At 38.0% G+C, this 27848-nt stretch overlaps 1 protein-coding gene across 1 annotated transcript; it reads left to right on the top strand.

Annotated features, from left to right (window-relative positions):
- The first annotated feature begins 15968 nt into the window (after positions 1 to 15968).
- Positions 15969 to 19770, top strand: LOC148869403 (EIN3-binding F-box protein 1-like). The gene is made up of 2 exons (XM_088970625.1): positions 15969 to 16357; positions 16973 to 19770. Exons 1-2 carry the CDS (start codon positions 16333 to 16335, stop codon positions 18967 to 18969), a joined length of 2022 nt encoding a protein of 673 aa, XP_088826751.1. The 5' UTR covers positions 15969 to 16332; the 3' UTR covers positions 18970 to 19770.
- The last annotated feature ends 8078 nt before the right edge of the window (positions 19771 to 27848 follow it).

The raw sequence follows: 27848 nt of genomic DNA on the forward strand, positions 1-27848 counted from the left end.
GTAGCAACAAGGTCACCACCAGAGAGCGTATGTGGCCATTTATGATAAGATCAAATACTTAAATGATAAAAAAAGAACATTGGAAAACAAAAATTGTTGATGGTAAAGATGGAAAGTAAAATTAAGATACAACCATGTTAACGATTTGCATTCTCATTTTTTATTGTTGGAAAAAGTTTGATGGACAGCGTACGGTTCATGAATCATAGTATACTGGAAAAACAAAAATCTTAAAGGGTAAAAATGAAAAGTAAAATCAAGCTTTTTGACTAAAAATTAACGTAGGGCCTCATGGATATGATAGTCAAATAAATTACCGGAAAAACAAAAATATAGAGGATAAAAAAGAGAAAGTAAAATCAGGTTTTTTGACTAAAAAGTTGTTACCACCCTCATTTTTATAAATGGTACGAAAATGTATCATATGATATTCTTTGATTTTTAAACGTTGTGATATTGTATATTGGGAGTGTATGTTATCTCCTCCTATATTATCTAACCCTTAAACTTTCTTATGAAAAATAAAAAGAAAAAAAGAAATTATGAATATTGTGTATTTTGCTCATATCGATATTTTGAACCTTGACTTTAAAGCTGTATTTAATTTTTTATTTCAACGGGGAGCAATTAATTATTGATTCGTTTTGGATACTATCTTCATGCTTTGATTAGGTGTCAAATTTTTTCACATTCCAATTAACTATGCCATCATCATCGTCATCATCCTATATACACGTGGCTAATATACCCATTTGTTTTTTTTTTTTTTTTTGTCTTTGTTATATTTTCTTGAAGGCCAAGAATAACCACAGCTTGTTTTAAGGAGCTTGTAGCCATCATCATTCATCATCAATGGGGAGATTTGATTTGGAAATGTAAATAGGTGGAGTTTGATACAGATAGGCCTTGACCCGAATCCATCCCAACTTTATCAGACCTCAATCCGAACCACCCCGTCCCATGAATAGGGGAGAGGGTCATTTTGTTGTAGAGGCCCAAATGAGGAGATAGATGTATTGGGCCCATCCTTGAAAGGTGTTGGCCACACTGAAGCCCAAATTCACTGTATTAACAAAAACAGGAGACAGTGCACTTCACTTAATATAACTACTATAGAAAAGGAAAAGCACAAATCCTTGGCTAAGAATCACTGATCAGAATGACTTTTTCTGGACCCAAAAATCATGGTTCAGTGGATCAATGTATCTGTATCTGGCCAGTAATTATCAGGCCCAACTTTTTACTGGTCCAGGTCCAGGTCCTAGCTTTTTCTCATTATTCTCACAATGGCTTCTATTAAAACTGTGGAAGCGAAAAAGAACCGGATTGCCCTAAAGATAGCAGAAAGGTGCCAAGATATCACATGAAGACAACCGCTGAACAGCCTCACGGGGTCCAAATCCCATGTATGAGCAAAAGGTCCTCTTTGCCTTGGCATTCGTCTGGCACCGTACCACTATCAATGCTTTTTCAAAACACTTTCTTGACTAAATGATTCCACCTTCTCACATTCAAATTTCAAAATACTTTCTCTTCGTACTAGTCTGCTGGTTATATTTTTCAAATGAGATTAGTGGGTGGCTTCATGTTGAACAGTCTCAATCTGCTATGTAAGCTTATTGGGACTTTAGGTTCATTGAGCCTGCCTGCACATTAAATTCATTGACCTAAATTATATTCTTGATTCAAAATAAAGTAATTTCATAACTTATGTAGGTTGAACATGGTTCAAAGTATCAATACGTTCAAGCGTTTAATTGCTTCAATACTCAATTTTTTTTCTTCTCATAATTTGCATATATTTTTTTAACCCCAAACTCCATTTTAGGTGAAGGGGTGGCCCCCTTAAAATTTTATTATCCATTTTCAAAAGAGAGAAAAATAATTTAGTGGAAGGTATAGCCGGCCTGCCCCATATCCAAAATACAAAAACTCTCACTAATTTCTCAACCCATTTCTGATATTAATGTATTCTGTGTATCGATACGATATGCATCAATATGATGTAAACCTAAATCAAGCCAATTGAGGGGTGGCTCAGTTGACATGTTAACTTGTTTGTTTCAATATAGACGTGGATTTGATTCTAATTTTAAGGAAGGGAAAGAATTGTTAGTGGTATGTATCACCAAATACAAATACAAAAAAAAAAAAAAAAAGTCATTTAAAAACCCATTAAGTATTATAAACAATTCCGGGTTGATGAGCATAAGCCATTGTTTTTAAAACCGGATCGGACCGGACGGTCAGACTGGAAAAACCGAGAACCAGTCACCTGATCGATTCTGTTTTCCTCCAAAACTGTTTTTTCCCTAAAATCGTTGATTTTGGTCAGCAAACCACTGAACCGACTGATTAACCATTTGAACAGCTTGACCGCTTTCCAATTTTTTAAATTTTTTCATTTTTTATCAAAACGGGCCGGCCATTCAAATCGAACGGTTGGACCATTCAAACCGGTAACCGGACCCTGACAGGTTCGGGCACCGGTTCGTTTTTAAAAACCTGGCATAAGCTTTGGATATCTTATAAGCTAATTAGCGACATTTATCCTAACAACCTTGACGAATAAATTAATGCTGAATTGGTTGGTACTTCTAACCAACCTAAACACGTACTATGAACCTGGCAATTGTCGGCAGCTGAACTACAAAATAGAAATTCTGTTGAAACTTTAAACACACAAAGTAATAAAGGAATGCTTTGATATAAAGGTTGTTAGCTGTTTCCCATTTGTCATTTAGTATTTGATTCAATGGAATTACTTAGAATTGCTGTACAATTGAATTAGAATTCCCTTTTGTCATTTATTATACAGACTTTGGTTTCTGCTGTCATTTCTCGGGCAGTGTTAGGGCTGTCAATGGATCGGGTCCGATTCAACGAACCTGCACCGATTAGACCGGTTCTGATTCCAGAGTTTGTCCTAATGGGTTGGTTCCGGTTCAACCATGTCCCGAATTGATTAGGACCGAACTGAGCCTATATATATATATATATATATATATATAATTAATAATTAATAAATTATATTCATGTTATAATATTTAAACAATATGTCTAAAATGGTTATTTCGGCAAGTTTCTTTCAAAACCCAACCAAAATGCCATTTCACATTTGCTTGCCCCTTTCATTTCTTCTCATTGAAAGGCAAAGTCTAAAACTTGGGAAAATAGAGAAAGAAAGGCCGAGCGCTGACCTCCAATGCCAAATAGTGAACTGTGATTCTGTGAACAGAGAAAGACGGACGCCGAATAGAGAAAGAAATGCCGACGTTGTCCGTCCATTCGTCTGTCAGCAATCTCTCATGGTCAGTGAGTCACAGCACAGGTATGTATCCTCATTCTCTCTCCGCCATTGTTCATAGTTTTATACGATATAAATTGAATGCATTGAATATCTTATAATTGTATTTTTTTCAATTCATTTAATATTAATAATTGATTATTCTTTTATCCTTATTTTTTATTAATAAATTTAAATATGAAAAGATAAATTTTATCCTAAAAAATTCCAGAAATATTACTGAGGCTATTCGTGCTTTTTAAAATAGTATAGATACGATTTCATCACCATTTTAGTTCATTAATTTGTAAAATGTAAATAGAAAATTAATAATTAATAATTTACTATTTAAAATTTATGCACACTTGAAATTGGGGAAAAAAGTTGGTTGCTTTTAACTTCTTTGTTAGTTCAGTAATAGGGATATTATTATCTTTTTTTCAAAATACTTATTATAATCGGATTCATCGAATAAAACCCGATTATCCCAAGAACCGATCGATTCAATTATGAATCCCAAATTACAGACCCTGTAGGGTTTAGATCGGTTCTGAGTTCATGAATTCTTTTATCGATTCGGGACTACCAGGTTCCGACCCGTTGACAGCGCTAGGCACTATTTGCCTGTTAGCTAGGTTTGAGGTCCACAATTGAATTAGCATTCTTGTTGGGTAAGGAGAAGATAAACAAATAAATCAAAGTAACAAATTAAATAGAGAGTGTAAGAGCTTCCGAAAATCAAAGGATTTATTTTATTATGATGGAGAGAGAAATTGCTCAATTCATATAATGTGCAATAAAGGTTGTTCAATTCATTTTACAGTGGTAGTGAATATGGTGGAGAGAGAAATTGTTTATGATAGCAATTCAACTAAAAGTGGACATGAACAACCCTTTTTCTTTTTACTTCTTTGGGCCATCTTAAAAGCTACACCCTTTGGAAAGGGTAAGAGAGAAACTTGGTCCCTCAATTAGGGTTGCAAGTCAAGTTGCCTAACTTGAAGAATTTCAATTTTATTAAGTTTGATTTAGGGTTTAGGCCCATTGTAAATTTGACACATCTTAATCCAATCTTACCCAGGTTGCACCCTTACCCTCAACCATATTGCTACATTTAAGATTCTTTGGTCATTTATACTTTTTCAACAAATTCAGATTTAATAAATCCATCCCCTATTTCAAAATTATTGGATATTAGAATACATTTTATATGTAAATTAATCCACTTATAGTACATAGAAGGTAAACCTTTGGTTTCGGAAGGATATGATACCGTAATAAGACCGAAACTGATTATATACAATTCAATCGTGCTATAATACTGAAAAGCATGATGCCTTAAAAATTAATAACCGATCAACTGGTATCATAAAAGTCATAAGAAACCAATTAGCTGGTATTCATCAAAATTCACAAGGTATTGTGATTGGTTAGATACTCCAGTATATATATAATACCTATTTTTCTTATAATACTCCAGTATTCATCAAAATTCACAAGGTACCAAAATTTACATGTATGTATGGTTTTTAAAAACGAGCCAGTGATCGAATCAGTCAGGGGTTTGGTTATTGGTTCGTTTTGACAAAAAAAATAAAAATTAGAAAACGGTCAAAACTGTTCGAATGGTTCAAACGGTTAATAAGACGGTTCAGCGGTTTGCTGACCAAAATCAATGGTTTTGGGGAAATAATAGTTTTAGAGGAAAATGGAATCGGTCAGGTGATCAATTCCCGGTTTTTTTGGTCCGACCATCCGGTTGGGTCCGGTTTTGAAAACATTGCATATATATATATATATATATATATGTATATTGTTATATTATTAAAATACTCCAATACAATACATATTTTTCTTATAATATTATCACATTATGATGTTCAAATTAATACGTTAATTTAATAAATAAGTAGGTTTATTATCAAATTACAGGGTAGAAGGATAGTGTCTGGTTTGGAATTGATTATGCACATTTACTTATAGGGTTGAGACGAAGTTTAGCCAATTCTAGAGATAGACCAGACCTGACCCATTGACAGCAGTAAGTCAGGTAGCCAATTCTAGAGATAAGGAATGACCAGTTAACCAAATTTTTTTGAAGGTGGGAATAACAAGTTTAGCCAATTCTAGAGATAGGGTATGTTCAAATTAATACGTCACCTTAACAACAAGTTAACATCTAGATTAGACTCTTAGGGTTACCACTTGAGTTCTGGACAATCAATCATCTACATTTAGCGCCTGTTTGGAAAAGATGTCGTTGCTCCAGAAAACGGTGATACATCAACATTATATCAGAAAAACAGTGCTCCAAGAAATGTTTGTTGGTTTAAAATCATTTTCCATAAAAAATGGTGTTTCAAGTCACGCCTTAGAAATCGAGAAGGTATGGTTTGGAATAATGCCGAACTTTATGTTTTCTCGGGTTGTACTTCATTGCTGCCAACGAGGACATGATGTGGTAGTGACGTGAATTTCTTATAATGGATATCAGTGTTGAAAACAGACATGAAGCATTAGTACTAAATAGAAAATGTTATTGTTGTTTCAAGAAACGTCCTACCTCGTAGCAACATTTTCAAACAGAAAAAAAAAAAATACTTCCAACGCACACATCAATAGCCCTATTACTAAACAAGGTGAAGGTGATGGAGATTTTTTTTTTTTTTTTGATGATGATATCAACATTGGTGACAATATGGAACAAGAATAGATCAGTTAAGCAAAGTAACGAGTAGGACAAGGATTGTGCTTAGGCCAGCAAATAACCAAGAGAGCTCCTCTGATTGACTTTTCATCAGAAAGGTAAGATGGTGGAGCACACACTGTGGGAGGATTGGATCCTGAGAGAGTCACTTCAAAAGAAGTAAATTTAGTGATGAAGATCGATTCTACTGTGGAATTAATGTATAGTTCAAAAAAATATTTTTCAGAAAAAAAAACATATAACTAAATATCAGCCATTATTAAAAATAAAAAAAAAAGAACGGCATAACCAAATATCAGCCATTATTTGAAAAAAAAAGGCATCGATTTTCATGTGGAGATGTTTTTGGAAGAAACGGCATCAGTTCCAAACACCAGCCAAATGACTGGGTCAATTTCTATTCAAATCTTGCCTGTAAACTTCTTTATTGTTACAGAAGATGAACATTTGATTCATTAATTGTGAATACGAGGATTTGAACATAAGAATCGGGTGAGTAATGAGTTTGAAGGCACGTACAGTTCACATGGGTGAGAAGGATGAGTTGTATTCTGGTAAATGTGTCGCTCGTACGTATGCAGTCGTTTGGTACATCCTCCACCGTACATGTGCCAGGTGACGATGCTTCATTGGACCCAGATTCATGTCTAGGTACATGCATCCTACGTAGGAGAGATGAATGGTATTGATTATTGATGGGGTACGTACGTACTCCTGGCTAAAAAGTGAACAAGAAATTGAAGCATGGGCACTTTATGTACCTTCCAGTCGTTAGTACATCCCGGTCCAGTTCATCACGGATTGGGACTCTGATACGGCCCAATACTTTGAAAGCAAACCCACATATGGGATTGTAGTTGGTGTTTTGCTTTAAGGAAGTTCAATTGAGCTGAGTTCAAATTCTGGTTTGCTTTTGTTTCATGTTTTGTTTGGATTGGGTGGAGTGAGATTGGAAACGTAACCATGTGGTTCCCACTTTTTCCAATTTTTATATGGCCTTTTGGGGATGCAAAATTTGCATTATTAATGGATACAAATAAGATAAGATATGCAAATTTTGAATATGATAACAAGTACAGTTTTTTAACTCTCTCTCTCAGGTAAAAAAGGTGTGGGAACTTTCTTTTGAAATAAAGGACAGAAAAGAGCTAAAGCATAAATATATGAAAATGCAATTTCTCGAAACCTTCTATGTTGAAACAAACAACGCCTTCCCACCCTTTCATCAAGTAATTGGAATTTACCTGAAATATAGATTAAGGCTGCATTTGGTATTCTTTATTTTAATGATTTATCTCCTTTTTGTTATTAAAATGCCTTTATGAATAGCCTTTAAAATAAGGAATGTCAAATGCAGCTACGGCCGAAGTAAAATAAAATGGCCTAATCCTTCAATGGTGATCTCACTTTCAGTATCAGAACAGAAGCCCAACATCGCTCCCTACAGACCCATTCTACACCATAAAAAATATTAAAAAAAAAAAAGAAAAGAAAATCATAATGCTCAATGGTTGGTCCACTCTTGATTCTTCAAAAGCATTTTACTACAAAAAATTTAAGTTGTATAATTTGAGAAAACATATTTACTGGTCTAGATCCAATGCTTTTCATTCGTGGGCTCTATTAATCATGTCTAAGAACCAATCAAATATCATGGTTTAAAGTATTGACACTGCGATATGCAAAAGTTCATGTATTAGGGATATTCCCAATGTATGGATGGATGCTATATGCATACAGATTTTTCTTTTAAGAGATTTAGGCTCGTGATATTTATCGATAAAAATTGTTCTAGGTGTGTAGCTTTGAACAAGGCCATCTATGAGAGACTGTTAAGCATTGAACATGACCACATGTCCTAAATCTTAGTATTTAGTATTCTGGAAATACTTTGAACCATGCTAAAAAGAACAAGAAAGACTGAACCGGTCCATGAAATGCGTCGTCCTACATGCATCCTTCGTGGTTCTGTTTCTGGTTAAGTAATCAATTTATACTCATTGTAATAGGCCAGCTTGTCCGGACTTAATTAAAAAAAAAAAAAAAAAACAAATAAAAGACGAGAGTCGTCGAAGACCTCGGATTATTATGCGTCTAATCTTCCCAAGGGTCCATTTTCCACCACAAGTCCGATTTGACTAAACCCACCAAGTTTTCAAAAAATCAAGTTCTGTTTTGGACCAGATCCACTTCACCTAAATGCCTTAATTAATTGGAAGTTTTCAAAGTTCAACTTTCTTCATCTGGGCTTGTTTTTCTACCACAGTCAATGAATTAGAACCAAGGAGGGATTTTGTGTGGCTATTGGCTAAGCTCTTCCCACCTGGCCAACCCAGACCCAAGTGATTATTTTTCAACCCTTTCATTTAAGAGAGCATAATAATAAATTTATCGACCTAGGCCTCATTTTTTTCAAAATAATTAAAGCTAAAACGGCTCCAGTCCACCAATCAGAGGGCGAAACGTGACCCAAGCCCTGACAAGAGGAGTTTTCTTAATAATCGTGCAACTCCTTGTAATGACAAAAAGTAGTTCATGTATAACCATAACACCGCCCTTCTGGGTGCTCTTTTTTGTAGGAAGATTCCTTCTATGCTTGGTGAGCTTTCAATTCAGTTTCCATCTATGGAAAAAGTCAAAAGCACATACATGTGAAGGGGTTACTGGGGCATCTGGATGTCGGGCGTACCCGAATCCATTTATACCTAAACCCCGATCAGTTTATATCTATTTATGCAATGCAATTCTAGAATTTGAGCGGGTTGATATGACTAGGTTCCTAATGCCTACCCAATCTTGCCCACTATTTGGTCTGACTTTAGTAGAGCCTAGAAAAGTTAAGACTAGATATATTAGATTAGGTATTAAATTTTTGGGAAATTTTCCAATCAATACCTTTTAGTTTGGCTCAAGTGATAATTTGGTCTCCCATCTTTAAAATGCGATAATCCAGTATATGAATTTTCAAAATGTAATAATCTAGTACTTGTCATTAACTATTCTGTTAATAAACCATTAAGTGACATTTGAAAATTTAAAAATGCCCTTTGAATGTCATCTAATTCTCTTTATTAATCATCCAAACATTGACAAAGAACTGAACAATCCTAAATCCTAACATCTTTTGTTCAAACAAGTTGGAGATTGTTTAGAAAAATCTAGAATTTGGGATTGTTTGTTTTATTATCAACTTTTGGATGATTGGTAAAGAGAATTATATGACATTCTTGGGGTATTTTGGATGATTGATAAAGAGAATTATATGACATTCTTGGGGTATTTTTGACTTTTCAAATGTCACTTGATGTCTTATTAACGGACTGGTTAACAATAGGTACTGAATTATCACATTTTGAAAGTTTGGGTATTGGATTGTCACATTTTAAAGTTTGGGGACTAAATTATCACTCGAGCCAAAGTACATGGTAATAATTGAAAATTTTCCCTAAATTTAATTAAGTTTCAACAGCCCCCATAAGAGCCAAAGCTCAGGTATGGAGCTGCATAATCTGCATAGCAGTCTTGGTGCCCATTACTTGTCATCTGCTCCATTAGTGTGCAACATCGATTTGAAAATAATCCAACTTTTTTTTTTCTTTCTTTGAGCAACATGGCCGGGTGGAGAAGTATTACAAAGCTTAAAAACAAAGTTTGAAATATTGATATGTATTGTAGCGTTACATGTTGGTTTTCAGGGTCATGGGCACTATAAGGGTTCATTTGGTTTGCAGGAATAGGGATCTGGAATAAAAATTAGAATGGTCTATTCCGATTTCAACTGTTTGATTGGGTGGAATTGGGATCCCATTCCCATTATTCCCATTCTTAGTGGAATGGTATTCCCTCATTTGAGGAATATGTCATTCCCCCCCCCCCTCCCTTTGGAATGAGTTTTCAATCCAGCTGCTTCCAATTCTAGTTCGGACTCCTATTTGAACCAAACAGGTTGTGGAAATAATCATTCTTATTCCAATTCCAAAAAATTCTGATTCCGATTCCGATTTTAATTACAAACCAAATGAACCCTAAATAATAAAAGTTAGATTATTTTAATTATTTTAAATGCCAAAAACTAATGTGATGTGCTTAGGGAGCAACTTAGCATTGTTTCGCCTTTGAGCTGGGCCCATTCATATTTGATAAAAGCCCAACCTGAATCCGCCCAAATTGCAGGCCTAGGTGTATCCACCGCCAAATTATTATACAAATTTTGCATATCAAGAATATCAGTACTTATAACCTTGCTGACTTGCTCAAAGCAAAATGCATAAGACCATACGGCTAAAAACCATTTGATCATGGTATTATATTTCCTAATCAAGACCTATTGAAGATCATGGCAGTAATGAGGGTCCCCATTCTCCAAAAACCTAGGTACTGTATGAGCATCTATGTATTCCCATAGTTGTCTGAACTAGGTCGGGTTCCGGATGACCGGAACCATGTTTGACCCGATGATGAAACATTGATGGAAGTATAATTATACGATATGTGCTGGATTAATTAGCTGAAGACACCGTCCACAGCAGTAGGTAGTGACAAAAATTAATCTCCTCTGGATTAATGGACCGTGGCACCCTGCCTCCACTTTTGCAGGGTAAAGGGTGGGAGTACTGGGCCGAGAGTGACCCATCTCATGGTGACCCATCACTTCTACCTTTTTGTTGGATAATTGTGACCCATCACAACGTCATTATCTGGGGTGACAAACTTGATACGTGGCCCGTTTGGGGAACACTTATTTCAGTACCGGATTCACTGTTATGGGATAATTAGGTTCCATGAATCTTTGCTACGTGTCAAGCTACCAGGGACTGTGGAGCCACATCAGAAAATGTCTTCATTCCTAATCCAAACATACTTGTGAAGCTGGCAGAGCGGAGGCCCTCCAGCTTCCACAGCATCTCGGACCAATCTCTGGTTCACATTAAAACAAGCCCCTTAGACAATATAAGATGTCTCCTTTTTTGGTAAGCAAGGTGGCTGGATCTTCACGTGGGCACCATGTCACTATGGGCCCACATGAAGACCCAATGAATATCTTCACGTGGGCATGTCCAATGTGACTTTGGGTATCCAGAGGGATGGCCCATTACTACCTTTTTTTGGTTCAGGTACCCATTGAAGAGCCCCTGTTGGAGACCCATTACTACCTTTTCTTGGTTCAGGTACCCATTGAAGAGCCACTGTTGGAGACTTGGAGAGAGAGAAAGAAAGATCTGAACCCACAAGCTCACAACCATTGAAGAGCTACTTTCTGGGTTCCATTTATACAGATTTTCTCTCTCTCTCTCTCTCTCTCTCTCTTTGGTAGACTTTTTTAAGGTTTCTGATACTAAATGCTTCTGTAACTATCACCTGGGGATAAATTATCCTCTTCGCCAGATAAACTTCAGTAGCTACAAATCTGCAAATTATTCAGTTTTTTCCCATCAAAATTAAAAAATAAAAAATAAAGGTTTTTCTTAGAAATTAATTTTCAGTTTAGTTGTTCAAGAGAAATTCCCTCACCTACTTATTTGGAGGTGTGAATGCTTGAAGATCGACCAGAAGACAGTCAGAGTGCATGAATCAAGATTTGGGCCCGATACATTTCAGCTCAGTTCTCGAATTGGATAAAGACATTGAATCAGCTCAATTCCTGAATTGGCCAAATGGGTTGGTTGACCTTACCAACTAAAACATTGAATAGTAGTAGTTGATTAAAGGAATTATATATAAGCTTTAAGAGAATAATAATAATAAGATAGAAACTAAAAAAAAAGTTTTATTTCTAGTCCAATTATGTGAAAGAGTAATTCTCATAAATTTCTTCATACACAACGTTTTCAAGGTAGACCAGATTACAATCAAACTGGATGAATCGAAATGGATAGCTTAATTGTTTAGGCTCAGTTTGGAAAGAGTATAAATACAAATATATACAGTACAAATACATATAAAATAATACTAAATTCAAAATTTTGTACTCTACAAATTTGTATTTATAGCCTTAGTGTAATTGCATATTCCTTACATGCAAGAACCAGTTAACGAGTTAAAACCATTGGATTGGTCAAAAGAGTTGATAAACCAAATCAAATACATTGAATCACAATTAAGAATTAAGGTGGGGGAGGGGTGTTTGCCAATGTCAGCAAACAATGCTTTAGTTGGTTTTGGGTTTTTTTAACAAAAGAAACCGCCATGTCAGCAAAAGACTGCGGTTTTTGCTGACATGGCAACTGCTTTTATTTTAGAAAATAAAATCATTCACATAGGGAACACCCCCTAAATCAGTATTTTATATTTAAGGCGAGATGGCACCAATGTGTTGCATCTTTCAGCCCATAGATTAGTTCTTTGCTGGTCCAAGCTCTTATCAGTTTGACAAATATTAAGATTACAGTCCAGAATCATCCTGTTCATTGGCAGCTCAACTTGCAGCTAATCATCTATTTTCTATATAAACAAATTTCCATCATATTGTTTATTTTAATTAGTAACCCCACAATTCAGAAATAAAATTAAAATATGCAACAACCTACATACTTGCATGAACTTAGAGGTGGGTTGTCATTCACAGAGAAATTAAAAAAAAAAAAATACTAGTTGGGTTCATCCATATGTCCCTTTAGAAATAGTAAGAATTGGCTTCCCCACAAGTAAAGAGCCGTTGAAATAGTTAACAATTAAGATGGTGTTTGGAAGTGTGGACGTTTTTGGAATTGATTTTTAAGAAAAAATGTTTATACTTCTAAAACCCGTTTTTCATAAGAAAAAATGCTTTTGCCACGTAGGCAGTGAGCAATACTATGCTGTGGTAAGGTGATTTTCATCACCATATGCTGACAGGTAGGCACCACATAGGATATACATCAGTCAACAGTTGGGGCAAACTGTTCACTAAATTTGGCGTTTTATGCATCAATGGGGTCCCAATCTACAATTTTTCAATAAACACATGAACCAAACATTCATATATATATATATATATATATAAGGGTTTGTTGAAACACCTATATACATCTGACATAGTACCATTTTTTTTAAAAACTACTACAATTCCAAACATCCAATAAGTGAATATATCCCACGATCACTCAATTTTCATGGCTGATGGGGCATTATTATTGGTTAATTAAACAGCTCCTAAGATAACCATTTAGTGCAACTAATCAAGACTCGCTCAGGCCAGCATGGTCGGGGCTGGTCATCCAGATCGATTGATCGGGCGGTTAGCCTTTAAGTTATATAAATATTCAATGGTGGAATATAATTTTTTTTTAAAGATGTGCATGGTAAGCTGGATCAAGCACGAGAACATAATTGCATATTGTAGTACTACACACTTGAACTAATTGAGTTACAGAATGGAGCCTACAGTAGATTTTGTCTTGGCACATGGCCAACTAGGGAACCTAATCCAATGACCTTGGGCTAATATGTGCGTTGGGATCCAAACTCAAATGCCAGTCCAGATAGCTTGTTATTGCTCAATTTTGGAAACTGTTTTGCTTCTACCCATCGTGTTGATTTTCGTGCTTGGCATTGTGAGCCAGCCCAAGTGGCTTTGGCATTGGCTCGATGTGTTTGGTTTGACGAATCATCATCCCCATTGTCTTAATTTCCTTCTAAAGGGTTAAGGGTGGATAAATATTCTAAGTACATCGTCTAAAGTTGGTATAATAATTCAAGTTGAGGTGACTGTTTTTTTTTACTTGGTTATTCAATGAAAAGGGTAGGGTGGGAAGTGAGTACCACCTATTTGTGAAAATGGGTAAAACGAAAAGAGCCTTGCCCAAGTGGAGATAAAAGAGTGGTTCAAGTGGGATTACTTATTCATGCACACTTCAATTGAATAGGTAAAAACATTAGTAAAATAATTCAAGTTGGAGAGAGAGAGAGAAAGAGAGAAGAATTAAGGAAGCTAAGAGGCCAAGAAGAACCAATTGGATGTCCTATGAAAGACATTCAATGCAAGAACCCAAGTGGGTAGGAAGAGTTAAAAAGAAAACATGGAAAAATAATTGGAATAAGTGTGTTAGCAGTGAACACGGGGAGAGATTTGTACGACCATCTCCTCAAATTCTAAGTAGAGAAGTTAAGGCTTTTGGCAACAAATATAAAATAATCCCAAGTGGGATTTATTAAGGGATTTAATCTTCAACAGCTTCAATTGCTTCTAGTTCTCTCTTCTTTCTTCTTATCAGTATTCAGAAAGAAAATAGAGAGAGAGAAAAATAAAAAAGGATGAAGCTTCTCTGCTTCTCTTTATTTCTGCCCACACGTCATCGTTCCTACATGTAATCCACGCGGATTCAATGCACGGCCCGATCCAATGTTCAAAAGAAAAGAATCGAAGTGAAGACCCATGAATGAACAACGTACAGGCATGGGTCCTTTGCATCTGGGTCCCTTTCACTCGTTTCTTTTTGTGGGCCCCATTCTCAGCCCAGGAGGTTGACTAGACCCTAATAATCCCGACCCCAGTACAATATTCCTTCTTACGCTTTTGTGTTTTGTCACCACGCCACAGGCCACACAGCCCAGCCCAGCTTCCTCCTCAAAACTCAAAAGATTCGGCTATTAGATCTTTCTAACCCAACTTCTGTTGACTCTTATGTCCAATCCATTAACCTTACGTGTATGTGTCTGATTTAAAATAACGGCTGAACTGGCTGAAACTGAATTACTTATATTACTATATCCCTACCCCTTATAAGACAAAGCAATAAATCATGCAGTTTAGTCACTTCAGCCATTGCTTAACAAAATTCATTACAATCAACTCATTATGTCAATTCCAACGGTCACAAAGTGAGAGCCAAAAGAAGAGTGAACCCTACCCTTTGGTGCACATTAGAATTTGCATTCAAGGTTTGGTAAAAGTTTGATAGGGCTCCTAACCTTAAAATCTAGTCCTAACCCTAACCCTAATATCAATCCCTAACCCTAATTACTAGTTAGCCAATCCTAACATAAATTTTATAATACATCTCAACTGTGTATTAAAACATTTCATGTACTTGTCATTGGAAAATGCTCCCAATATAAGATTGGGATGTGATGTGGAGCACTTGTGAGGGTAAATCTGAATTCACCCTAACATCAATCCCTGACCACATTATCAGTTAACTAGCTACGTCTAGGTCACCTCCCAATATGTATGATATATTCATGATGTGAATGCAAATTTGGCCAGCTAGAAGGACATAACATAAACCTAAACCTAGTTTGGTTTTGCTTTCGTTCATTTACAGTGTCCTGTAATGGGTGCTAATATAATCAACCTATTTTACATAAATCGACTTTGAGTGCATAGTTTACTTTGCTCTTGTTTAATATAAAAACAGTTGAAAAAGTAAATTTGTTTTTTTTTCAAAGTTTAATACACAAATGTATTCTTACCAAACACCTAGTATAAAGTCACTTGGGTTCTGCATTTACACTCTTACCAAAAGCAAGTAAAAGTTAAATAATTAACCCAGAAAAACAAGTTGTTTATTGTTAAGCTTGAGGAGGGTTTCCTCAAAACCCTGTACTTCATTCTAAAATCTGATGTCTGAACCAGGGGAATAAATAAAGAATGATCCACCATTGCCAAAGAACAAGGTGTAGACAGCTAGGTAAACTCATTAAACAAATCAAAATTGCTTAATTACACGTTAAGCACGACTAAGTGCAGCTGATCAAGATTACAAAATTCCCCACTTGGACAACTTGATCCACTTAATCTTCACTACTAATTCCACATTAAACAAAATTAAACAATAGCCCTACCCCTATCTAACACTTTTCTTTCAACAAAGCAAACCCCATTAGGCCATTACCCCAACTCAACGCCCAATGAAGGAAAGGAGTAAATAAGTAAACAACCTTTTCTTTTTGTCTGATTTTTTTTGGCTGAAAAAACCAAACACAACCCCAAAAGAACAGAGGTTTCCGGTTTCCGGTTTCTTGCGGTATAGTAGGTGGGGAATAACAGGGAAAAGCGGTTTTGGGGACGGATTCATTGCATTTGGGAGGTGGGGGATTGGGTGTAATGTATTTGAAAGTGACGCCTTAAAAATAAAAGAGGTGAGGGGGAGAGAAGTGGCTCAGCCATATCAAATCAGACACCGTCTCCTCCCTTCTTCATTCTCTCTTTCTTTGTCTCTTCTTTTTTCCCTGGGTTTTCTGGGGTTTCTGATGAACATCGGCGTTTCACCTTTGTAATGCATTCGGTCGTTGAGGAGGGTCTATACCTGCTTCTTTGTGTGTTCTTCTTGGTGGGTACCTGTGTTTTGGCTCTCGGTAGGGGGGTTTTTGGTGGGAACCAGTGCAGATTCTTCTCCCCAGCGGATCTTCAACTATACCCATGCCGACCCTCGTCAACTACGCTGGTAAGCTTTGGATTTCTTTTGGGTTTTCGTTCGAATTTGTGGTGCTAGCTAGGTTGAAATGGAATTTATGGTTGTTGGGTTTTTGTTCTTGTGGTATGAGGTAGCTTAGGTTTGGATTGTGTTGGGTTTTAATATGTTGTGATTTTAGGATTCTTATTTGTAGTTGGGATGCTGTTAGGGCTTTGTTTGTAGATCGCGTTTGTTTTCTTGGTGATTTTATCTTCATTGTGGATTGAATTCTTTGCTGCGTTTTCTCTCGAATTTTATGATCATTTTGGTATTAGATGTGGATTTATTACAGAAACCCTTGAAATTATTGTTTGTAGAGCTGGGATTTTGTTATATATTGATAATAACAAGAAACCTGAGGGGGTCTTCCTACTATGGCTTTCCTGGGTCATGATATGAGCTCTGTCTTTGAGATCTGAGCATCGTTATCTTAAGATTATGTTTTGATAGTTCTTTTGGTTGCATATCCTTGTAAGAAACTCATTATTTGATAGTTTTAGGTCTTCTTTCTTAAGTTTGGCTTGTCGAAAAAAAAAAAAAAACAAAAAACAAAAAATCTTGTGGAGGCAAGTTTATCTGAGTCAAGTTTCATTTTTTTGGATTCAGGAGATGAGGATTTCTGCTCTGGGGGTTCTTTATATGCGAATCCTATGGATTCAAGTCTGCTGTTGTCTCTTGGTCCTCATGTGGACGTCTACTGCCCTCCTCGCAAGAGGTCTCGTATCAGTGCGCCCTTTGTTTTCAGAGGTGATAAGTTTGAGCAGCAGAAGCAGTCCTCTATTGAAGTTCTTCCGGATGAATGCCTCTTTGAGATCTTCAGAAGGTTGCCTGGAGGGCAAGAGAGGAGTGCCTGTGCTTCTGTGTCAAAGCGCTGGCTTGTTCTTCTGAGCAGCATCCGGAGGACTGAAATCTGTACCAGTAAAACTACACAATCTGCAAAACCTGAAGCAGGGTTGGTTCCAGATATGGGAGACGAGTCTTCTAAGCTTGATAAGGAGGATTCTCTTCCTGTTTCCAATGAGAATGGTGTGGCCTCTGTCGATGTAGATTTGGAACTTGAGAGTGAGGGACACCTCACCAGGTGTTTGGAAGGGAAAAAGGCCACTGATATCAGGCTTGCTGCCATTGCTGTTGGAACTGGTAGCCGCGGTGGGCTTGGTAAGCTTTTGATCCGAGGAAGCAACAGTATTCGTGGAGTCACTGATTTTGGCCTTTCAGCCATTGCTCGTGGTTGCCCTTCACTCAAGGCTCTATCCCTGTGGAATGTCTCCTCCATTGGGGATGCAGGTCTATCCGAGATTGCTAGTGGATGCCACATGTTAGAGAAGCTCGACCTCTGTCAATTGCCCTCGATATCTGACAAGGGTTTGATGGCAATTGCCGAGAACTGCCCCAATTTGGTTTCCTTAACAATAGAGTCTTGTTCAAAAATCGGAAATGAGAGCCTTCAAGCAATTGGTCGATGCTGCCCAAATCTGCAGTCCATTTCAATCAAGGACTGCCCACTTGTGGGGGATCAAGGAGTTGCTAGCTTGTTATCTTCAGTTTCTTATGTTTTGACAAAAGTAAAGCTCCAGGGTTTGAACATCTCTGATGTCTCTCTTGCTGTTGTGGGCCACTATGGCAAGGCTGTTACTGAACTAGTCCTCACTGGCCTACAGAACGTGAGTGAGAGGGGCTTTTGGGTCATGGGTAATACTCATGGTCTGCAAAAGCTGAAGTCTATTACAATTACCTCTTGCCGGGGGGTAACAGATCTAGGTCTTGAAGCTGTTGGCAAGGGTTGCCCTAACCTGAGGCAGCTGATTCTTCAGAAGTGCTTGTTTTTATCTGACAATGGGTTGATAGCTTTTGCCAGAAATGCAGCATCTCTGGAGAGTCTGCAGCTGGAGGAGTGCAATAGGATCACCCAATCTGGAGTTCTTGGTGCCCTCTCAAACTGTGGAGCAAAGTTAAAGGCACTTAGTTTGGTAAAGTGCATGGGTATCAAGGACGTAGTCTTGGGATTGCCACAGCTCTCTCCCTGCAATTCCCTACGATCTTTATCTGTTCGTCACTGCCCAGGATTTGGTAGTTCTAGCTTGGCTATGGTGGGGAAGTTGTGTCCACAGCTGCAGTACGTAGACCTGAGTGGACTTTATGGGATCACAGATGCTGGAATTCTCCCACTTATTGAGAACTCTGAGCTGGGTCTAGTGAAAGTTAACCTTAGTGGTTGCATGAATTTGACAGATGTGGTTGTTACAACCATGGCTAAGCTTCATGGTGAAACACTTCAGCTGCTGAATCTTGATGGTTGCAGGAAGATCACTGATGCTAGCTTGATGGCAATTGCAAGCAACTGCTTGGTGCTTCGTGACCTTGACATTTCTAAATGTGCAATCACCGACTTTGGCATTGTTGCTCTGTCTTCTACAAAGCAGCTCGACTTGCAAATACTTTCTCTGTCAGGTTGCTTACATGTATCTGACAAGAGCATGCCATTTCTTAAAAACATGGGCCAGAATCTGGTGGGCTTGAATCTCCAGCGATGCAATTCAATCAGCAGCAGCACCATCGAAATACTCGTGGAACATCTATGGAGATGCGACATCCTTTTCTAGGTATGAAGGAAGTAGAACACCCCATCGCAAAGTTAAAAGCACAGTTGTGGAGGATGGGGTCAATTGCATCTTGATGTTCCAGATTTCCAGCACCACTTGCAGATAGTAGCAGCAGCCATACATTCAGCTTTTCCACGTAGTTTTTGGGCCGTAAGCAGCAGGCCTTCTGGTATAGTGGGGACTCGGTTGTTTCCCAGGGACAATGGCCAATCACCCTCTCCCCTGTTTTTTGCAGTTCTCCTGTTCATAGGAAATCTGTTCCAACACTTAATCCCTGGTCATGAATCCCTGACAATAACAGTTACCGGGTCCTCTGGTTAGGATTTCTGATTTCATTTTAGTAGTTGGTTTCTTTGGTTTGAGTCATGGTTTTGTATTGCTGGGTGATGTCACCTGGTGTTTTAGCGTTAGCCGGCGCTCTTGGTCATGCTGGTGTGCGTGGGCTAAGCTTTCTCTGTTCAGGTCTTTCCAAGTCTGTTTTCGAGTCTGTCCACGTTGGTTTTACCGAGTCTGCCATGTGTTTGAACCAAGTGTTCTACGTGATGGTTGGGTCTCTGTTTTCCTTTAGGATGGGTCGGTCATGTTCTTGTGGTTGTAGTTGCTTTTGGCAGTTCTGGGTTTAGCGCCTGAGATTCGTGGGCTTTGGCCTTGGCAGCAGTTTCTTTCGGTCTGCTATGATAACCCTTCAGTGGGTTGTTTTTTTTCCCCAAGCCCTAGTTTTGCAGGCCCCCCTTGTTGTGGACTGTACTATGCAACCTCATTATGTTAAATGGAATGAATATTTGCTCTTCTTGTGTTGTATATTTTTGCTTGCCTGAATGGTATGTGTGCTCTGCAACTCCAAAATTTTATGATTGCACCTCATCTCCAATATGACATGACATGGACAGATAACTGAAGATCAAATAACAAGGTTAAATCGAATGAACTTCTCTAAAGACTACTTGATTCTTCTATTCTGTCAAGCAATTGATGATCTGGGAATGGAAGTGTATATATAGACTCTAGAGTTGGGTTAAGCCATTCAATCTGTTTGAGAGAAGGGTCTTCCAAGGTTGCATCTGGTGTTCATCTGCACTGCATTTGCAAAATTGTCCATTACAAATATTATTCCTATTTCTTACCCAGTAGGAGTGCGCATTGTCTTCTGAATTTTGGATTGGAGGCTGTCTTCGACTTCACTTCCTGTGCCGAAGTGGGAAAACAGAAGATGAGATGAAAGCCCGTAATCTCTTCCGTGAAGCAATTGGTGTTTCATTTGGCTTTGAAGCTACAGCTTGATAGGACGTTCATGTCTTTAGAGGAGCCAGGTGTCAAGCACAAACTAACTGCTTTAAAGGCAATAGCAGGTTAAGTAGAGCTCCATTTCTCAAACTCCACAGAGCCTTTCAGAGAAGGAAAGAACAATCGCTCCCCTTGCTAGAAAAAAAAAAAAAAAAGAAAAAAAAGAAAAAGAAAGAAAAGAAAAGAAAACTCATCTTCATATCATCCATATTCCACAGAAGACAAAAACCCTCTAGAACCCAGAAATCATAACCCTGTATACAGAAATGGTTGTCCAGCGTTCAGTGATTAAGTGGTGGTGGGGCTGGTTTTCCTCTTTAAAATATACTCCCAACGTTTCCATGGAGGAAAAGTAATCGCCCTTTATCCGGAAAAAAGAGGCCCAAATCCGGACTCTGGAACAAACCAACCCTCTTTTTACCATAAAATAAACATAAATTCCAATCAATGGATATGAAGTGCTGTGGACGGTGTTGACCAGAACAGAGATCCGATTGGGCTGTGAATGGTGGTGGTATTTCACTATTTCTTTCCTAATGCAATCTCTAAAGATCCATTAAAGAAACACAGTATCTATAAAAGAAATACATGAAACATAGTCCAAAGATGTCATCTTCAAACTCTCCATTTCTCCCCAATCCTGAAGTCATCTTCAATTAGAGTCCCCGGAGCTGTTATCACTTCTCACCTCAATGGCTGGTGGTGGGGGAGGTCGACCACCCCACCTTGTCATTTGGTGCAGACTGCTGGTTCGGTACAGTCCAAATAGCAGGCCCATTTAGGTCGACCCGGATCCGGACTCATAGCATTGGTTCACCTAGGCTGGTCTTGAGTGTTGAGGCCTCTGATTTGGGAGAACCCAGTTCAACCGGATGGTCTAGCCAGTTCCCAAAACATTGCTTACCCCCACTGACCCATGAAAATTCCTGTCAACGCAGGTCATGTCATCATCATCTACCAATCCTTGTCCCAACTAGATGGGGTTTGGCTACATGAATCCTGTTTCAGTGCTATATCCGTTGTAAAATCATGGACGTTTAAAATTCATATCTCATTATTTCCATCCAAGTCCTTTTCGGTCTGTTCCAAGCACTTTCGGCAGATCACTTTTTCTAATAGGCGCCAAGGCTGACCATGTATCGGTATGAGTACCCTTCCTATGGTTTAACCACATGTCAATCTCTTATCCACATCATTCCATACAATGCAATTGAAATATGTTGAGGGTTAACGGGCTGCGTCAAACAGAGCCTCTACCACAGAATGACAGAATTGTTTCTGTTTTCAAAGCTATAAGCCACTTCTTTTGACAACAGGGCTTTGTGTCCAACCAGGCTCATAAAATAGGAACCTGAATCACCTCTTACCATGGAACAGCAAATCCCAAAACCCTGTTTTCTCCAACTAAGATTGTTAAGGTAAAAGTAAAATATCAGATGACAGTTTTGTAGTTATATGAATTCTAGGACGGTATCTTAGTGAAACAAGAATGTGATCCTCTAACCTGATTGGAGGCTTTAACATACATTTTCCCCGTTATCTAAACTCTAAAGAGTTTAAATCTGCCCCCCACAATGTTCCACAGCACATCTCCGCCGTGTATTGAGAGCATTGTACTGTTGAAACTTGTCCAAGTCTCCCCACCCCCACCACCCCACCCCAATGGATGATCATGGTTTGGCCGGCCTGGTCTGGGACCTCCCTCGAAGTATTAGGCCAGAGAAAGGCCCACAATTTGCTAGACTTGATGCGGGCCAAGACTTATAGCCCAGGCACAGGACTGGAAATTTCTAGAATACGTTTTTATGTTCAGTTGGACTTGAACTTAATACCATTAAGTTCACTTACTGAAGTCATTCAGTTAAGGCATTTAGACAAAGCCCCTGATCTAAGGAAAATGTCGTTGATTACCCATCAATGCATCTAGTTTCTCCACGTGCTTCTCTACTAAAAAACAATAGTTTAACTTCAAAATATTGCCCTGATGCAGGCCCAATTAGTTCTTTTAAGATTCCGACCTTTTTCTTTTGGGCCAATTCCCTCACTAAGGCCAGGACCTCTTAGCTTGGCACATATTTGGACAAATCATTGGAATTAAAGTAGAGTTGAAGAGAACATCCTAGGAATGTATTTTAAAATTATTTTATTATTATAAGTATGGTTAGGGTTTCCTTTCTCTTTATTAATTAATGAATTACATTGTCGTTTTGATTCATGTTAGTAGATAATGATATTTTGAATGGAGTTTATTCACTCCAACTCTCTCTCTCTCTCTCTCTCTCTAGAGTCTGAACCATATCCATGATAGACCAGAACAATTTGACCTGGCTTTGGGTCTAGTTTTGGTCTCAAAGGACCAGATAATAGTTAGATAGTGACCATGCCCACTCTGTAGTCTGTTCCTAACTGGTAAGGAGCTGATCATATTGCAAATGGGCAATGGGTTATGGACTCCTTATCCAACGACTGAACAAAAGTCAAAAGCCCATGGATGGCACACCCACAAGAGAACCCAGCACCACTCTTGAAGACTCTCAGCCCATCACAAACATCTGTAAACAAAGTGGGGCCCAACCCATGATCCAATTGTTCTAATGGGTCCCACTTACCTTCCTGATCATCATCTAAATCTTCTTCTATAGATAAAAAAGCAGCAGGGGGCATGATGACAGTCACAGAGAGGCAGGTGAAGAAGAAGTAATAAGGGTCAAATCAAAGTTACGGCCTACGGTGATGCCCATGCGCAAGTCTACTGCTTATCATCGCCTGCCAAGCAGCGTCTCTGATTGTCTAAATTTAGACAATTAGAGTACGTACGGTTAAAAGAAAAGACTACGTGATTAGACTTCTCTCCTCTTCCTTTTTCATGCATCAATCTTTGGGTTATGGGTCCCATGCAAAGGCAATGCGCTAGATCGACGGTGTAGAGAGCATTCGGGGTTCTGTACGGAGTTGACCAAGCCGTACGTTTGGCATTACTCTGCTCTTTTAATTGTTGTTATCCCACTGTTATTACGTTCACGTTGGGGTTGGGTAATGAATGGGTTAGCTGCTTACTTACAACTACAACCTCCTCTGCCGGTCTGCCCTCAGACCACCAGTTGGTCCAGGAATACTGACTTGACTGGCTGACTGGGACTGATGTCTCCACGTTCACGTTCACAGTTCTAACTATAGATTCCAGTAATACTCAACCACTCTTTGAGTCTTGGCTTATTAGAATTCTTCTATCCTCGAGATCCAAAACCCTACTTTTCCTCAGACTTCAGTACCATGTTTCGGCCCACAAACCCAAAAGCGTTGGATTCCAATCCAAAACTTCACATTCAAATCTTGGCCCTGGCCCCCTGGGCCCATCTCCCACAAGGTTACCTAACTTACATTTTTCACATTCAAATCCCTATATTATTTTTATTATTATTTTCATTTTTAATTTGAGTAATGAAAGATTTATTGTGTTTTTTAGGGGTAACTAAGCAGGACTATTTAAACAGGTTTCTGCCAATTTTGTTATCTAATTAAGCTCAACTTCCAGGTATTCAAGCTTCTTGTGTCAACTTTGGAGTGAATTGATATATATATATATATATATATATATATATATATATATATATATATATATATGGAAAAGAGTAGCTAATCTGTTTTAGATTTATATTTGTCAAACAGATGCATGGATCAGGCTGGCTTATTTAGCATCTTTTGGCACAACACAGTCAGTAGTGTTTGTACAAGTCACTTTAGTCCTTAGTAGTAAGTACAGTTCTGGCATTTCAATTTTGGTACAAAGAAAAGAAAACGGGGTTTGATGGTAGCTTAGCTTCCTTCAACCCTTGATTCCTCGAGTCCCACCCACAGAGAGAGAGAGAGAGAGAGTCCTCTAATTCTACGTTTCTTCACTGCACCAAACCCATCTCTTTTGATCTCCAAATTTCATTCTAAACCCTCTTGAACTGATTAACTTTTTTTCTCTCCTTTCTATAAGAAAAATAGTTGTTGATCTGCTGAGTACTTATTTATTGTATTCCATCTCTACATCTACATCTTTTAAGGAAAATGCAAGCAAAGTGTAAGAAATGACAATTGATTAATCCCTTTTTGTTAAGAGATATTACCATCCATAATTCGGTATTGCATCCAACCATTCATTACCCATTCAAGGATGCATCGTCTGCATATTTTGACCATCCATGACCCATCAAGACTGGAGAGTTTGGTAGATAGTTCATCACCTGCCCTCAAAGATCATACAGGTCTCAGATTAGAAAAGAAGAAACCAAAGAAGCCTCTACCCAGAATCCTGTTGATCACAGACAGTTGATGTAGATACTCATTCCACCCATTTCAGCTGGATGCTTCCCTACTCAGTACCCACTGTGTACACCACGTCCCTTCTGTTTTGAGCGTACAAGGAGACATCTTTCACCATTTGATTAACCATCGCTAGGCTCTTGTGTTGGAAGCATGAGAGGAGCAAATAGGAAGGGATGGAATTGCTGTTTTTTGAAATCAGGAATATATGGTACGAAACCCAAAAAAGAGAACTAACGAAACAGTACTTTTCCTGTTCAAAAAACTGGACTATTAACTGATTCTAAACCTTCCCCACGTACTTACTACTGTTCCTGAGGAACCCTTTTATGGTGCGTACACGTTGCCCTCTCTGAACACCTGAGAACTGAGACTGAGAGCAGAGAGACTTGATTGCAAACACCTTCTCCATTCTAGATGCCAAAGCTATCCCTATACATTCTCTAGCTTAAATTTCTGAAACATATATTTACATGTTCATGTCAAGCAAGCACGTCAAGATCTGCTAGAAAGACTGACCCATCCCTCTTGTCCCCTCAGACCCAAGCTTTCGCTAGGCCTAGGGTAATGGGTAATACAGGCCAATTGCCTGTTAGGCATTCCCCTTAGGAGGGATGAATGCTTCAGTCTCTGTAGTGGTGCTTTTCTCTGTTACACGGATGATGCACCGTCTTCCCTCCACCTATTTATTTCACCATGTGCTCCTCCTTCTGTGAAGTAAACCAAGAAAAACAGGCAATATAAGAATTAACCCCAGATAGACAGATAGATATTTCTTCTTAATCAGACTGTTCATTGATTGAGGAACTAAATGATCAGTTGTAGTTCCGATTATTGTGGCTTTTTCCAGATTAGTCTAACACAAGGTTTCAGATGGGTGGCTAGCTCTACTTATTGGGCTTCTTGTTTCTTGTCATATATGGGTGTCGTTTGCCTTGAAGCCCATTTCCACTAGAAAAATGTTCTATATATATATATATATATATAAGGCCAATTAATGTCAGTTTGGTCATTACACAACTGAGGCCACTGGGTGGTCAAGTCAGCTGGAAAAAAGGATCAAGACTCTCTCAGTCACTCCTCATGTCCTCACTAAAAACCGAATTTCAGGTCAGGAGCTACACTTTCCCAAAAAGATAGATAGATAGATTGAAAGATATTTCCCTTGGGGGCCCCCTAAACTGAGATGCATTTAATTGGTGAACGAGAAATATTATCAGAGAAATGTCTCTTTTACAGGCAACAACCCTCACCCATGTCTCAACAATCTCAGTATCTTTCATCAAATTGCTCGCTTCTCAAGTACCCAATCCTTTTTAAAGTTTTGATGAGCCTCTTTAACCTCACTCCTTCCTATCCTATATCTGTTCTTCTAAAATAAAGCATCAAAGACTGATGGCTTCATCGAGAAACAATGCAAATGGGCTTAGTACTGCTTTGCTAATTCTCATCCTATTTGCCACTTTTCTATCCTCCGAACCAGGTAACAATTAAACTCAGAACAGTTCAGACTCTGTAGGTCTCCTATTTCTCATTTTAAATGAAACTGCAAACTGGGTTCTTTTTTTTTAGAGATTTGATAAGACATAGAAAGAGAGGATTTGGATTTCTTCCACACAAGTGTTGCTTCAGTTCCGTTGTCCTTGCTTTATAATCTCATTCTTGTCTTTTGCTTCTCTTTCTGTATTTGGCTTACGGATAGCTGAGTTAGAGTTCTCAAGCTATGATGAGAGCTTGAAGCAAAGAAAACTGGTGTTGGGTTCAAGACCTCCACGCTGTGTTAACAAATGCCTGAGCTGTAGGCCTTGCATGGCTACTCTGGTTATCCCTCCTCACCAAAGAAGGGATTTCAGGACATCATCTCAAGAAGAAAATGGCAGCTATTATCTGCTCTCATGGAAATGCAGATGTGGAAATAAGCTCTTTAAGCCCTGATATCTATGTAGTCGTTATGTGATGTCTATATTGCTAATTAGTATAAATACTGGAAATTTTTTTCCATTTTTAGGACTCTCTCTCTCTCTCTCTTTCTTCTTCTTCTTCTTCTTCTTCTTCTTCTTCTTCTTCTTCTTCTTCTTCTTCTCTGTTACGTGTATGAAACAAGGTACATTTTGTTTTGAATGGTTCCAATCCATTGGATGGGGAGATCTTGGTTCATATCTATTGTTTTCTTCTATTTGAAGACATTGAACTGAAATTTTCTTTAATGTAATTTAAACAAATTAATTGCTTATCCAAGACATATACAACAAGTGACTTTCGAGTAGTATCAAACCTCTGAGAGCGCTGGTTGAAGTGAAATTGAATTAAACCATCATTTTAAGCCCGCTTTCTGTGTCAAAACGGAAAAGAACTAAAATGAAACTTTGTTTTTTTGGCCTAAAACTAAGAAGGAACCTTGTTAAAATACTGCATTAAGATCTCTCAAGAAGTACTCCAAAAAGTATACTGCTTGCGCCTACTACTACTACTCTTTGTGTGTGTGAGACAGAGAGAGGGAGAGGCTTCTTTCTTTAAACTCTAAAGCTACATTGTTAAGAACATTACCGCTGTGAAAGTGCTCTCTTTTGCTCTCTTTTTCTCCCTCATTATTTTAATTTTATTTCTTTAGCATTTGATTTCATATGAATCATGGGATTTATAAGCTTTGGTTTAATGGTGTTGAATCCTAAGGAGAGTTGTCGTGCAGTTTTACATTAGTTGCCTTTGAACACCAGCACCGTCTTCATTTGGTTGATCAAGCTCTTTTCCGGTGGAAGAATTAAAAACTCATTTTGTGTGGTCAATTCAGAATCCACGAGTGAGCATATAAATCAAACATCTAAAGCCTCTTGTATTCATTGTATTCCCATGCAAGGTTCAAAGTATCAATACGTATCGTATCGGGAGCTTCTCGATACGTCCCTACAGAGGGTGTATTAGAGTTTTGACCGTTCAGGGGTGGATGGACCTTAAACCAGCCCTTCTAAACCGGATTTGAAAAAAAAAAAACTAAAAAAACTAAAGAATACCCTTATATTTCCATATGTTGATTATGACATTTTTTCCATCAAAATTACTAAAGAACGTGATTTTAAAGTATATATACCCCGTTTAGGCCCTATATTTAATATTATTGATGTACATTTATGATTTATTGGAGTATTTATATTGTTTTCATATGTTTCCATGCGTATCTTAATTTTCCGTCTATATCCATGCATATCTAAGTATATCCCAATACGTCTCTTAAATTTAACTTTCTAACACACAGCATTTCTGATACTTTAAACCTTGGTTGGGAT

This window comes from Nelumbo lutea, chromosome 2 (genome assembly GCF_056320005.1).
Source record: "Nelumbo lutea isolate HS-2025 chromosome 2, American lotus-T2T, whole genome shotgun sequence".
NCBI lineage: Eukaryota > Viridiplantae > Streptophyta > Magnoliopsida > Proteales > Nelumbonaceae > Nelumbo > Nelumbo lutea.

Excerpts from the sequence above, each read along its gene's own strand:
- LOC148869403 (XM_088970625.1), top strand. The coding sequence starts at position 16,333 with ATGCCGACCCTCGTCAACTACGCTG. Across the intron at positions 16,358-16,972 it reads GACCCTCGTCAACTACGCTG|GAGATGAGGATTTCTGCTCT; the intron begins GTAAGCTTTGGA and ends TTTTGGATTCAG.